This window comes from Lutjanus erythropterus, chromosome 11 (assembly GCF_056507025.1).
Source record: "Lutjanus erythropterus isolate fLutEry1 chromosome 11, fLutEry1.hap2, whole genome shotgun sequence".
NCBI lineage: Eukaryota > Metazoa > Chordata > Actinopteri > Lutjaniformes > Lutjanidae > Lutjanus > Lutjanus erythropterus.
Window position 1 is genome coordinate 40,778,834 of NC_139327.1, and position 14,673 is coordinate 40,793,506.

At 40.7% G+C, this 14,673-nt stretch overlaps 2 protein-coding genes across 2 annotated transcripts; one reads left to right on the forward strand and one right to left on the reverse strand.

The window, feature by feature from the left end:
- Positions 1-804: 804 nt before the first annotated feature.
- Positions 805-4,269, reverse strand: ccdc90b (coiled-coil domain containing 90B). Its single transcript, XM_084730178.1, has 9 exons — positions 4,083-4,269; positions 3,341-3,460; positions 3,111-3,214; positions 2,865-2,966; positions 2,556-2,597; positions 2,223-2,294; positions 1,685-1,738; positions 1,324-1,438; positions 805-1,183 (listed from the first exon to the last, which is right to left on the reverse strand). Exons 1-9 carry the CDS (start codon positions 4,132-4,134, stop codon positions 1,128-1,130), a joined length of 717 nt encoding a protein of 238 aa, XP_084586304.1. The 5' UTR covers positions 4,135-4,269; the 3' UTR covers positions 805-1,127.
- Positions 4,270-4,950: 681 nt separating this feature from the next.
- On the forward strand, positions 4,951-13,612 carry alg8 (ALG8 alpha-1,3-glucosyltransferase). The gene is made up of 14 exons (XM_084730204.1): positions 4,951-5,094; positions 7,117-7,195; positions 7,761-7,954; positions 8,098-8,207; positions 8,488-8,555; positions 8,703-8,829; positions 9,934-10,037; positions 10,487-10,607; positions 10,761-10,900; positions 11,072-11,211; positions 11,319-11,416; positions 11,838-11,910; positions 12,810-13,063; positions 13,440-13,612. The coding sequence occupies exons 1-13, from the start codon at positions 5,006-5,008 to the stop codon at positions 13,030-13,032; spliced, it is 1,566 nt and encodes a 521-aa protein (XP_084586330.1). The 5' UTR covers positions 4,951-5,005; the 3' UTR covers positions 13,033-13,063; positions 13,440-13,612.
- Positions 13,613-14,673: the final 1,061 nt, after the last annotated feature.

Here is a 14,673-nt window from a genome sequence, read left to right on the forward strand (position 1 = left end):
AAATTGTAAAAAGATCTTGATCTGCTCTGAATAAAGCATGTTTCCATGGCAACACAATGAACATAATGCACATAGAAATATTAAATATAAAAGTGTGTTCTTGTAATCATTCGATTCACCAAAACGAAAAGGCAATCTTTAGTCACTTTGCTAAAATGACTAAAAAGATAATGTTAAGGTCAGTTCACCAAAATAAAAAGCAATTGTTAATCAATTCAACAAAATAAAATACAAAACATTAGGGTCAATTCATCAGAATAAAAGACAAAATAAAGAGAAACAGGGAGTTAAAATGAAAATCAGGAGCTCTTCAATCAGGGCCAGTAGTTAAAACTAAAAAACAACATACTACTAAGGAACTGAAAAGTCATTCTCAATTTCAAGTTAAAATTTGTTTTTTTTAAATTATATATATATGTGTATATATTTGGGTCTGATCACCAAAATAAAAGACAAAATGTTTGCCAGTTTATTTAAGTGAAAAACAAAATATTTTCTTTAGCAGCGTCTCTTCATCTACTTCAACTAAATACATTTTTGAGGTACTTTAATTATACTTAAATTAAGTATTTCCATTATGTTCTACTTTCTATTTCTATTCAATTGAAACCAGTACTCGGATCCTTTACTTAAGTAAAACTACAAATACCACAATTATTATCAGTTGATACTTTCACTACGTTAAGCTGAGAGTATATATGTGTATATGTGTACTTTCACTCAAGTATGTTGATATGTAACAGAGTATTTTTTTTTCACATTGTTATACTGGTACTTGTACTCAAGTAAATAATCTACTTCTTCCTCTGAATTTATTTATGTAAAATATAAAGGAGCATAAAATAGAAACACTCAGATAAAGTACAAACACTTCAGGCCTCTATTTATGATACAGTACTTGAGTAAAGGTGCTGAAGTACTTTACACCCTCTGGTACTTCAACTTCCATGAATAATGAGCACATGAGTACAGTTTGAAAATTAAAGCCTCTGGGAACCAAAAACAGATTTGAAATCCTCGTTACTCCTGCAAGTACGCCTGTGCATCAGTTTGAAGCAGCGAGGGGCGTGGCAAAGCGCCGTCAGAGTTTGACGTCCTGTGTCCGTGTTCGTCAGTCTGTGGCTCCTTCACCTCCACAGTCTGTACACTCCCAGAGCGATGGCGAGGCAGGAGAACACTGTCGCTGAGGAGGAACACAGGAAAGAACACCTGAAACATCATAACACTTCTGTTCACTAGACCCCGCCCCTTTACACTGATGCTCCAATCAGATTTCTCTCAGTGACCCGTTGCGTTCATGGTGCTCCATGTCACGTGTTTTACCTGCAAGGTAGCGGATCGTCTCCAGTTTGAGGGACTCCAGGATGGTTTTTAGCGACGCCACCTGCAGGTCCATCTTTTTATTGATCTCCATGCTGTCGTGTTCCAGGTCGGCTTTCTGGTGATGTCATCAGAAACAACCAATCAGTAAACACAGAGGTGAAACTACCTGAACACAGTCGGCCAAAGTTCCTTCAGTCAGGACAGATTTTACTCACACGTTGACTTTTATACTGTGGTATTATAGTAGTCTGACACATAGTGTAGTATTAGTGTAGGCTCACAGTAGTCTCACAGTAGTATTACAGTAGTCTTACAGTAGTCTCACAGTAGTCTTAGTGTAGTATTAGTGTAGTATTTTTACCTTCTGATGAAACTCTGTACTGGCCTCCAACAGTTTCTTCTCCTGTTCAGTGAACTGACAGAAAATACAAAATACACAGAATTTATCTGAGTACTGTTACAGAAGCAGAACCTCCAGGGCTGGGAGGGTTACTTTAAAAATGTATTAATAGTATTATAATAGTAATCCGAGTATCACAATATTAAAGTCATGTAACTTGATTACTCTGTTACTTTTGGATTACCTCAGTATCAAGTATGGTGATGTTTAACCTAATTTCTCAATCTTGTCAATTGAATTGAAAAATAGGTCCAAACTAGTGATCAATATTTTTTCCACTAATCAAAGTCCAAGATCACGTCAACAAACGTCTTTTTGTCCACAAAACTCAGATGTTCAGTTTACTGTCAGAGTAAAGAAACCAGAAAAAATTCACATTTAAGAAGCTGGAATCAGAATCATTATCAAAATGATTCATTAAATGAAATTAAATATCGCTGTCAAATGTCACACACACACACACACACACACACACACACACACACACACACACACACACCATGTCAGAGATCCTGCTTCTCTCCAGGTTGATGTCCAGTTTGGTTTCTGCTCGGACTTTCTGACTCTCCTCCTGAAGAGAAACAAACACAAACTGTTTAGGTTTATTTTCTATAAAAAGCTAAAAGTTGTTTATGTTCCATTAACTCTGCAGTGATGAGCAGAACACTGACATGCTGACACATTTGAATGTTTTACGTTCGGTGGAACCGATCGGTGGAACTCGAGGGAAGCCATGATAAGTGGTCAAATTTGCAGAAAAGTTGCGTTCGTACAGAATCCGTGGTAATTGGTTGAATTTGCGTGAATTGTTGTGATTGCAGCTTCCTGTCACCTTCAGTCTGTCCTGCAGCTGCTCCAGCTCTCGCTTCATCTTCTACAGACACAGAGAGAGAAACCAGGTTTATTATTCAGCATCATCACTGTTATATTTATGAACGTGTCGCCGTATTTCATATTTCTGTGTCGTCTTTTTATGACGATGTGGTTTGTGTTCAGTGTGTGAGTTCATGGAGCCTCTGACGGAAACTGCTATCAAATGTCTGTGTTCAGGTGTGATTATAAGAACAGACTGATCAGTGATGTATTGATCATGTGATTAAAGATCTCAAAGGACAGACTGAACGTGTCATCGTGGTCGTACCGTGTTTTCAGATCGCAGGTTGGCGAACTCGCTCTTCTCCAGGATCACCATGTCCTTCCTGATGGAGTCCAGGTGAGCCACGATCTGCTGCAGCGCGATCTCCTGAGACAGATTACACCAGGTACCTGAGTAAATTTACTCAAGTACTGAGCTAAACTACAAATCTGAGGTACTACTGCTACTACTTTGTTGTTGTTGTTTAAACTTCAGATGCTCTGAGGTTGAAAATAAAACGTGTAAAACCACCTGATGAGCTTTGGTCACCATGTCTTTATAAACGATGTCCATGTTGGCCGTCGTCAAGGTAACCAGAGCTGAAACGATCAGCTCCGCCTGACGCTTCTCGAAACCTGAACAACACAAACAAAAAACAAGAGGAAGAAGAAAAAGTTGAAACTGAAAAAAATCTTCTGTGGTATTTTTCCTTTTTGTCGAATGTGTTGATTGAAGGTTTGTGTGTTCATGACGTTTCTCACCGCTGCTCTCCAGCTCCGTCACCATGGCGTGGGAGTCAAAGGTGAGTTTTCGCTGCTCCAGAGGCGTCAGTTCAATTTTCCTCAGGTCAAAGGTCGCCGCAGGCGCGGACACATGGAGATCTGATACACACAAAACACACAAGACATACACACACAGATTAATTAATTAAATGTATTTATTTGCTTCTTCTCTGTCAAACTGATTCCACTCTCATCAAGAGCAGCCGGTTAGCTTAGCTTAGCATAAAGAAGCTGTAAAACTCACTGTTAGATCTGCTTTGTTTCATCTGTACAAAAACTAAAGTGTAAAAATAATGATTAACTGTTTCCAGGGTCACAGTGTGTCAGACTGTTGCTGGTTGCCTGGCAACTGGTCCAGTCCAGGAAGTATAATAATGCACTCTTCTGGTAAAGTTTTCACATCTTTGGTGACATTTAACATTGAAGTTTTTTTTGTGTCTTCACTGTATAACTTGTGTTGTAAAGTAACTAATTATTTTCTGTTACCTTATTCTTCTACATTTATTGAATAACTAAGGTTTATAGAGTTAGATTATTAACACAAAGTGAAATCAACAAATCAATTAAAACGTGTTATTACAGATTTAAAAGTATTTCTATCACGTAATATTACTACGTTTACTGAGGTAAAGTACTTTCACCTCCTCTAGACCCAGCATGCATTGCGGTTAGTAATATGTGACAGGCTGTCAAACCAAATTCTTCTTCTTCTTCTTCTCACCTCTCCATGATCCGACAAGCCGCACGTGACACCTCCGCAGCAGCGCGTTCATTCCGGAAACTGCTGCGATTAAAAGTTTAAATAAAGTTTAATAAAACAGTAAAAACTACTGAAAGTGTAACAGAGTGTTTACAGGGAGAGAACAGCCAGCTGAAAGAGCGGAAACTGTCTGACAGGACGAGGACGTCCAACCAGGACGAGACTGTCCTCCTGATGCATTCAGGGACCGACGGAATTCTCAACGTCACTGTGGTCGAGATCAAACAACACGAGCACATTCCATTGATCTATGAAGATGATAATTATTGTATAAGTCCGTGGTGCATCAGTAACACCCTTTTAATAATAAATAAAATAATTTAACAGTTATCATAATTTAATAATACAGTCTAATAATATTATTATTAATTACTAATAATATTATATCTAAACATATTTTAGCAATGCGTTATTGTTTAGCAACAACAACAACAATAATAATAATAATTTAACAATATAGTAATGTAACTTTTGTTTTAATTTTGCACATCTTATCTTATTGTTTGTTTGTTTTTTATCTTCTTTATTATTGTCGTTCTGTGTTTTATTACTTACTTACTGTTATTTGGTTTTTTTTTTTACACTGTTGTACTTGTATAACCGGTGTAACAATAAACATATTGAATCGTATAATGGAGTATCTGACAAACTGTGACATTTTAACCTTTGCTTAAATAAAAGATCCGAGAAATGATCCAGTCTAAGAAAACTCAGTTTTAGAGGCTCCACATAATTACAACAGAAGTATTTCATTTTACAAAGGAAGTTCAGAAATCCTGAGTTTATGATTTGACATCAAATATATCTGAATGGTTACCCCCAACAGTGTCAGCACCGCAGTTGTCAATAAAGTTTTGTTTATAGGCGTCAGAGACGTGGGTGTCATGGCGGCGGCCGTGGTGGACAGTTGGAGCTGGTTTCCAGTGTTAGCTCTGGGAGTCTCTGTCTTCAAATGTCTCTTTATCAACGCATAGTGAGTAAAAATTCTTTGATGGGATTTATTTACACTGAGCGTTCAGCTTCTTACGACAGTTTGAGCTGATTTACGATCATTGAACAGCTGCCTGTTAGCATCATGCTAACAAACCGAGTATTAACGTTACAAGCCAGGAAAGATTTAAGACTTTAAATGAAATATGAACACGAAAGCAGCAGTTTATGGGTGGAACTTCTGGGTTTGGTAGAGGACAGAATGTGTGCGTAGCTGTTTGTTATATGAAGTTCATATGAGGTGACACAGATTGTTTGTTGTTGTAACTTTAACTTGACGTGTTATTAACCTCCCGCTCATGTCGACAAACAGCCACAAGATGGCGCCGTTTGTCATCAGAAGCTCGTTTTGAGGCTGAGTTGTAGTCGTGTCCAGAAGGAAACTTCTCTCGCGAGATTTGTGCGCGTTGTTTTTTCATTGTGCAGCTTATACAAACCAATGATGTTTTATAATGTGACAACACTGTTGTTATCATCTGTGCAGGTTTAGGAACCGAAAAGAGTTGTTTAGGTTCAGAGAAAGATCATAGTTTGGGTGAAAATTGTCACTCTCGCGATATTTCGTGGTCCTGGGATTCCCTTCCAAACGAGCCTGAGCTGTTAAATCACATACAGATTAATTATACTAAGGTACTTCTGGCTCAAGTGTTTAAATTATTTAATAAATAAATACATTTTAAAACATGTCAAAATATGAGGAGCAATAAATGAAATAATAAATAAATGAGAGAATGTAAGGATGTATAACATAATAATAAATAAGTGTAAAATAATAATTATAAGCATTTTATTTTCACATTATTTGTTCATTTATTTCCGTACGCATTTATCTGTTTACAAGAATATACGTTTTATTTTTGCATATAAACTTCTCTTTTTTTCTGTATCAGGCATTATTCTTTTTGAAGTTCATTTATTTTTTAATAATCATTTATTTTTACCCTGCCTGTCAAAGCCAGTTGATTGACAGCTTGGCTCCTCTAGAAATAGCAACAGGGAAAACCATAAGGAAAAATAAATTAAAAACAAAATAATTTATATAGAAACATAAACATGTGATTTAAATTTGAAGCAAACATATACAAATAAATAAACTCTTATTTTTTGTATATATTTTTCTTTATATTTCCAAATTTATTTTATTCTATTATTTATTATTCTACACTCCTGTGACTCCATCACATGGAAGGTTAAAGGGATAGATGTCATACTTATCCACAGGAGTACCGGTGTAGGAAGCTAATCAGTGTCCCTCTGTGGACAGGGTCAGCACATGTGTACACTTTAGAATATTTTCACCACTTTACCTTTCTGTCAGACAGTCCTTTCTGACAGGAAGTCACTGTTATATAAGACAAATATCACTCTCTGCCAACCAACCAAACTCCACTGATAAAATCAGTAATTTTAGCTCACAGAATACAGGAGCTGTTGGTCTGCTGCTGCATCCATCTGTTAGTGTGTTTGAGGTACTGTGACACTTCAGTGAGTCTGAACTAACCCTTTAAAACACCAAAGTCTCTCAATAACACAAGCAAGCAAACAGAACTCCTGTGTTCTGTGAGCTAAAATTGCTGATTTTGTCAACTGAGTTTGGTTGATTTGGAAAAGTCAGGGCATACTGACCCAGTTCAAAAAAATCAAAACTGTCACTTTAAAGGAATGAAAACTGATTTATTTTTCAATCGGTATCAGTTTAAGTGTACACTACTTTTTTAAGAATATTTTCACCATTTTATCTTTCTGTCAGACAGGCCTTTCTGACTAGAAACCATTCTTATATGAGAATTATCACTTTCCACAAACCAACCAAACTTCATTGATTAAAAACAGTAAATGATCTGCAGGGCTTTGTCACATAAAACCAGACTTCTTGCACATATACTGACATGTAGTACAGAACATAGTTTTTTTTTTAAAGGGGTTTGGTGTGACTTTGCCTCCAGGGGGAGCTGTTGTTAATCTTCTGTCTGTCTGTCTGTCTGTCTGTCTGTCTGTCTGTCAGTCATTCCACAGACTTCGAGGTTCACAGGAACTGGTTGGCCATCACACACAGTCTGCCTGTGTCCAGGTGGTACTATGAGGTCAGTGTGACGTGTGGCATCGTGTTTATTCCTAAATCTAACTGACTAACATCAGCGGCTTCGCCTGGAGTCTCCTGAGCTGAGACAGGCAGGTCTGCATTTTGCAGTTAAACCTTAATGTTAGCTCGAAAGGTCAACATGTCCAGTTTGCATGAAGAGCATGTTGAAAATTGTAAAAATTATCTGATTTCAGTTTCTTAAATGTGAATATTTTCTGGTTTCTTTACTCCTCTCTGACAGTAAACTGAATATCTTTGAGTTGTGGACAAAACAAGACATTTGAGGACGTCATCTTGGACTTTGATCAACATTTTATGACATTTCTGGATCAAACAACTAATCATTAATGGAAAAATTATTGCCAGATTGATCACTTGTTGAAAAATGGGTTCAAACATGTGAAAACAGGTGGAGCGCAGAGCGGACCTATTTTTCAATTGATAAGATTGCGACAGGATTAATTTTTCAACATTTTCTGATATTTTATGGACCAAACAACTAATCGATTGGTCACAAAAATGATTGCCAGATTGATCACTAGCTGAAAAGGTTTGTCTCCCTGCAGAACACGTCAGAGTGGACTCTGGACTACCCTCCTCTGTTCGCCTGGTTCGAGTTCGGTCTGTCTCAGGTGGCTCAGCACTTCGACAGAAACATGCTGCAGGTGGAGAATCTGAACTACGACAGTCCGGCGACGGTCCTGTTCCAGAGGCTGTCGGTCGTCTTCACTGACGTGGTTTTCATCTTCTCTGTCAGAGAGTGAGTCCACAGTCTCGACTCAGAGTTGAACCTCTTCTCATCAGACACAGCTGATTCCCTAAAGTCACGTTAACACACTGTCACAGTTTCTCTCAGTGAACGGCGCCTGTTTCCAGCAGCTTGATCCTCTTCTCTCCTTCCAGGTGCTGCAGGTGCGTTCAGGAGCAGAAAGGCTCTCGGGATGTTTTGAACCGGCCGTCCTTTGTCCTGGCTGTTCTGCTGCTGTGGAACTTTGGCCTCCTCATTGTCGACCGTATCCTTCAGCAGCTGAGAGAGAACATCGAACCTGAAACAGCTCGACAGTTTATCATTTAAAAAACAGGATACCTGCACCGTTAAAAATTTAAACATTTTTTGTCTTTAAAATAAATTTTGCACAACAAAGGAAGGAACAGCTGGACAAACTAATTAACCGAAATGAAACGAAAAACATAAAACACTCCAACCATTAATCTGCTGTGTGTGAAGTTTTGATCACCTGTCGTCGTTGTTTGGTGTCGCTGACCTTCAGGATCCTTCACATCCTCCCTCAGATATTCACTTCCAGTATAACGGCTTCCTGTTTGGTTTCCTGCTGCTGTCGGTGGCAAAACACCTGCAGGTACGAACCTGAGACCACCGACCGCTCGCTGTTAATGAGTCCATGTGGTGTTAAACAGAAACAGCTGTGTCAATAAAGATTGATCTTATGTGATATATACCTTTATTATGACATACAAATGATGTTTGTGTTGTTTGTGTTGAACAGTCTCAACACCTGCAGGGGGCGCTGCTGTTCGCCATCCTACTCAACCTGAAGCACATTTACCTGTATGTGGCTCCGGCCTACGGCATCTACCTGCTGAGGAGTTACTGCTTCACTCAGGACAACAAAGGTAACACACACACACACACACACACACACACACACACACACACACACACACACACACACCACAAGTTATAAAACAAGTTAATAAAGTTAAGGTTCCTTTATTTGTCTCCTGTAGGAGACATTTGTCTCAGATAAAGGAAAAGCTGCATCAAACCAGACATTACAGTACAAAAAAGAATAAATAAGGACATTAAATGGGTCACATGTTCAGGTTGTTAGCTAATGGTGATAGAAGACTGTAAAATCAGTTTCCCACATTCCTCACATTCATGCTGGGACAGAGTACAGGGACATACTGCTGCTCCCCAGGTACTCATACACACATACACTCACATTAGTACACACTATTACACAGTATTACACAGTATTACACACTCAGACACAAGAGCAACACTCCGTCTTCATTACCTACAGCAGATAGGCAGATGGTGGGACTCCAGCTGTCCACAAGGCATCCTAACTGAAAGAGGGATGGATGAGTGTTTGTACCGGTTGTGTTTAAATGAAGGAAACCTGTACCTCTTATCAGAGTTAATAAGAGTCACATGAGAGGTGTCAGACTGAATCCTGTTGCTCTGCCTAATGGTGGACTCTTCAGAACGATCCTGGGGGTGAGGGGCCGTGGGCCTGCTGTCATGACCAGACTGAAAACCTGGGCTTCAGATTTGACCCAAACCAGCTGCTGATACTGTAACGTAAAACTGTCGCTCTAAAATCTACATAATATTCTTGCAGACTCCAAAAACTCTGAGTCTTTGAAGGAAATGGAGGCGCTGATGGATTCTCTCACAGACACTCACCAGCTCTGTATGCCAGCTAAACTCATTATCAGTATGGACCCTTAAGTCTTTGTACGAAGTGACCTGTTTGATGTCGTGATCATGTACGACAGCAGGACTCTGGTCCTCGACTGATCTGGAGTCTGTCAGCATTTCTACAGTTTTGCTTGTAGTGAGACACAGCTGATGCTGATGGTTGGACCCTAAGAATCAAAATCAGAGTTCATCCAACTTGACAACATCCAAACATAAGATCTTTCTGAGCAATGTGAACTTTTCTGTCCTTAAGTTCTGTGAAGTCACAGTGTGAGTTGTTTTTCGTGCAGACGGTTCTGTCAGCTGGAGGAGTTTCAGTCCACTCCGTCTGCTCGCTCTGGGCGGCATCGTGGTGTCTGTCTGTGCTCTGTCCTTCGGCCCTTTCATCGCCATGGTGAGTCTGTACGGAGACAAATCAGGGTCATAAAGACTTTGAGCTCTTAAAATGATGTTTGCAAATATTTTCACGGCCAGCAGTTGGATATCACATGTCCAAAAAAGTTTTACAGCTGTAGAATTATTATGTGCATGTGTGAAAAAGTTTTGTGCACACAGATATCATTTAGACACACACACACACACACACACACACACACACACACACACACACACACACACACACAGTAACTGTAGAAATATCTGAATCTGATTTGGCTTCCTCTGCTGAAGAGTCGCCGAACACCAAAACTTTAACAACAGAAAACCTCAGAATAACACACTGAAATGAGTCTGAAGTGTTAAGCTGGGACACACAGCGTGTGCAGAAGTGTTACAAAGGATTGTGGGAAGGCAAAAACCACTGCCGTTTCTGAGAGCTGATGAGTTTGTGTTCATTTATTTCAGGGTCAGCTCCCTCAGGTCCTGTCCCGTCTCTTCCCCTTTAAGCGGGGCCTCTGTCACGCCTACTGGGCCCCCAACATCTGGGCCCTCTACAACGTGCTGGACAAAGGCCTGGCGGTGCTCGGTGAGACTCCGCCTCCTCACAAGCACTCTCTGATCAGTTTTATTAGTTTAGTTTTTCTCTGTTCAGCTCTGAATGTTTGAAGTGTCAGACACTGAGAAGCAAATCTAAAAATCCTCAACACAACAGCTGTCTGTGATCCATCTACCTGTTCAGGTGTTCGTCTGAGGCTGCTGGAGGAGGCGGAGCTTCCTCGAGCCTCCATGACAGGTGGGTTGGTTCAGGAGTTTCAGCACTCGGTCCTGCCTTCGGTCTCTCCCTCGGTCACGCTCGTCTGCACTCTGCTGTCCATCCTGGTGAGTCACAACAAACTTTTAACCTTTAGTTTATTTTGGACGTCCTCATCAAGTTTATTTATGAATGGATACCTGTCGATCACAGTAGATTTCAGTAAACAAACCCAGTAGACTGCAGTAAAGAAACCTGTCTAACTGTCTCTTCTCTCCTCTGACTCTGCGTCTCTGAAGCCGGCGGTGGCGTCCATCTGGCGGCGTCCTCGTGGTGCTCGGGGTTTCCTGCGCTGCCTGCTGCTCTGCGCTCTGGGCTCCTTCATGTTCGGCTGGCACGTCCATGAGAAAGCCGTCCTCATCGCCATCCTGCCTCTCACGTCAGTGTCACGTTCACTCGTACCACAGTACCCAGTAGATCGCAGTAAAGAACCCCATGTTCCCTGTTGGAACGTCTGAAGTGATCTGTCTGTTTTTCTTCCTGCAGCATCCTGGCAGTGGAGAGCAGAGAGGATGCTGGGATGTTCCTGGTTCTGACCACCACAGGTCATTACTCACTGTTCCCGCTGATCTTCACCCCCGCAGGTAAACGACAGACAGACAGACAGACAGAGACAGACAGAGACAGACAGAGACAGACAGACAGACAGACAGACAGACAGACAGACAGACAGACAGACAGGGACAGACAGGGACAGACAGACAGACAGACAGACAGACAGACAGACAGACAGACAGACAGGACAGAGTTTTGACCTGAAGAGGACAGGAACATGTCTGTTAGATATCAGGCTGGTTTTATATTTCATTTCTGTTGTGAAATCTAAGTTATTTATTCAGATTCAGAGCATCTAAGTCAGAGAAACTGTCAGTTAGTAGTTAAATTTAACATTTTCAGAAATCCTTTTTGGCCCTTTTAGTGTCCTGACTGTCTTTGACTCCTTTCAGTCACGTGTTTGAACCTGAACGTAACAAAGTGAGTCTGTGTGTCAAATGTGTTTTGCAGAGTTTCCCATCAAAGTGGTTTTGATGCTGATGTTTGTGATCTACTCTTTCACTGCTCTGAGGAAACTTCACAGGTAAACAAACACTGAAATAAACTCTGAATGCTGGAAAATAAACTATAATCATATTCAGAATAACGTTACTGTCTGTAATGTTTCTGTATTTTATTTGGATCAGTGACTCCATGATGCTAACAGGTTTAACATTTGTAAATTACTTTCTACACGCCCTGCAGCCACACAGCCAGCTGGCTAACACTAGCTCATCATTTATTGTTGCCAACATTAACACAGTTTGTCTTCATACAGAAGTTACTATCGTGGATCACGTTAGCTTGTAACTTTAGCTAACATTAGCCAGCTAAAACCAGAATATGAAAATGTATTCCTCATGTTTTGCAGTAATATTAGTTTTGACTTTGGACTGTGTGTTGTGCTGGTTGTCGACTGTTTGTTGACGTTAGTCGACATTTCTAAGCTAACGTTAGCTCGTGTTGCTCACTGTTGGTGCTACAGGGGAGCTGAAGAGAGGCGGGACACAGAAATCAGTCCACATGCTGTCAGAGACAACTGAGAAATTCAAGGAAGGTCTCATTTTTAGTTACGTGACATCAGCAACACAAAGGGATTAAAACTATAATCATCTTTAATATAAAATTGTATGAAAACTACCATGAGCAGCTGTTTTGAAAATTTACTGAACTTTTATATCAGTGAGGTGTTTTTAAAGATTTATGTCTCCAGTAGGAATGAACCAATGAGCTGAGAGCCACAAACAGGAAGTCAGACAGAGATTTGTTGACCATAATACAGACAGACAATAACAATTCCTGATGAGATTCAGATTAAAAAATTGTTGTAACTTGTGTTGTTTTGTGTCAATAACAAAGACTTCAATACCCAGAGTGCTTCCATTTTGAGTGAGTCCATTTTGTACCCTTATAGTAATCAGATTACTGCCTCTCTCCTCTCAGTGGACAGGGCTCTCTGCTCCAGCCTCTGGAGATCGTCTACCTGCTGGGACTGGTCGCCGTGGCGATCGCCTGTGAGATCGTCTTCCCTCTGTCTCCATGGCAACAGAAGCTGCCCTTCCTCCCCCTGCTGGTGACCTCGGTGTACTGCTCCCTGGGAGTCAGTTACTCCTTCCTGCGTCTGTACGTCAGCCTGCTGAGGGAGGAGAAGCCCAAACAGCTGTGAGACGCACCGCCCCGTACCTGACAGGTCACAGGTTAGATCCCTGACACACCTGAACCTGACAGGTTACACACACCTGAACCTGACAGGTTACACACACCTGAACCTGACAGGTCACACACCTGAACCTGACAGGTCACACACACCTGAACCTGACAGGTTACACACACACACCTGAACCTGACAGGTTACACACACCTGAACCTGACAGGTCACACACCTGAACCTGACAGGTTACACACACACCTGAACCTGACAGGTTACACACCTGTACACTCAGACTCTGACTGGTCTCTGTGCAGACTGACAGGTGAACATGTTCTGTGTGTTTCTGACTACATTTTTAGTTTTTTAGTTCATGTTTCTTCTTCTTCTTCTTCTTCTTCTTCCGGGATACTGGCCAATCACAGACCAGATGACATTACAGACTGACACTTTCAGCCGCCGCAGTGACGGAGCAGAAAATGTTTTTGACATCAACGGGAAACTTCAGCGTTTGATTTCAGAATCGGTGTGATCGCTCTGATGTCACATCGGTCTGAATTGAACCCTGTCAGAGTGCACCGTGATCAATAATTGTGATCAATAACTGTGATCAATAAGAGACAAAAACAAGTTCACTCTGAAAGTTTTCAAAATAAAACCAGTTTTAGTACACAACTTTTTTTTACCACATCGAGTTACAAGTCACAGTTGGCACCACGACTTGCTTCTTAAATGACCCCTGATGATGTCACCATGATGTCATCAATACAACCACAATAATGAATGTTTGCAGACGGACTCGACGTTACGTGCTGCGCTTCATCACATTTGATTGTTTTCTTCTCTTAATAGAAACAAACAAGCAGCTGCTTCACATGAGACAACATGCGAGTCGGTGAAACAAATACTCTTTCAAAATAAAAGCTTTAAGTTTCCAGATGAGAAGAATAATTTTCAGGTTTTAAGGTTAACAGGTGCAGATAGATTGTAATTAAAAATCAGTATGTACCTTTAAAACTCGTCACCGCTCCGCTTCAGTCTTTGTTTCCAAACAGTCAAACGTGCAACAACTTTAAAGAGATGAAACTGATACAATATTATTATTTTTTGTTGTTGTTTGTGATCAGCTGTTAACTGTTTATATATTAAGTAGGAGAGACAACAATACAGTCACAGATGTGGTGCAGTGAAAGGTAGGACAAAGTGTAACATGATGGTTCCTTTGTCCCCCGTTTCCCTCGTTTCCTTTCCCCCATCCCGACCCTCTAACCATGACGTGGTGAACCAAAGCAGTGGAGCTGACGCTGTTAGTTACTTCGTCAAACACTTGATTAGGAAAGAATTGAATGCCGTCCACCCAGACAACTGACCGTTCACTTCCCTTCACCTGTGAACCACTGCATGCTGGGAAACACTTGACTTTGTGTGGTACATAACTGGAATGATGCAAGTAGTTTTAACTTTTTGTGGTGACGCAGGATGAAAACCCGTCCTCCCACTTTGTTCATCCCGGTCAGTGGTGTCAAAATTTCATCCGCTCATCATAGAATCAACATACTGAATTGACCCTTCATTAAGCCCCGCCCCTCTTAGATACTGTTGCTGAGCCTGTCAAGCTTTCTATTGTCACACCACATTTACGCTGTTTACAGTGATAAC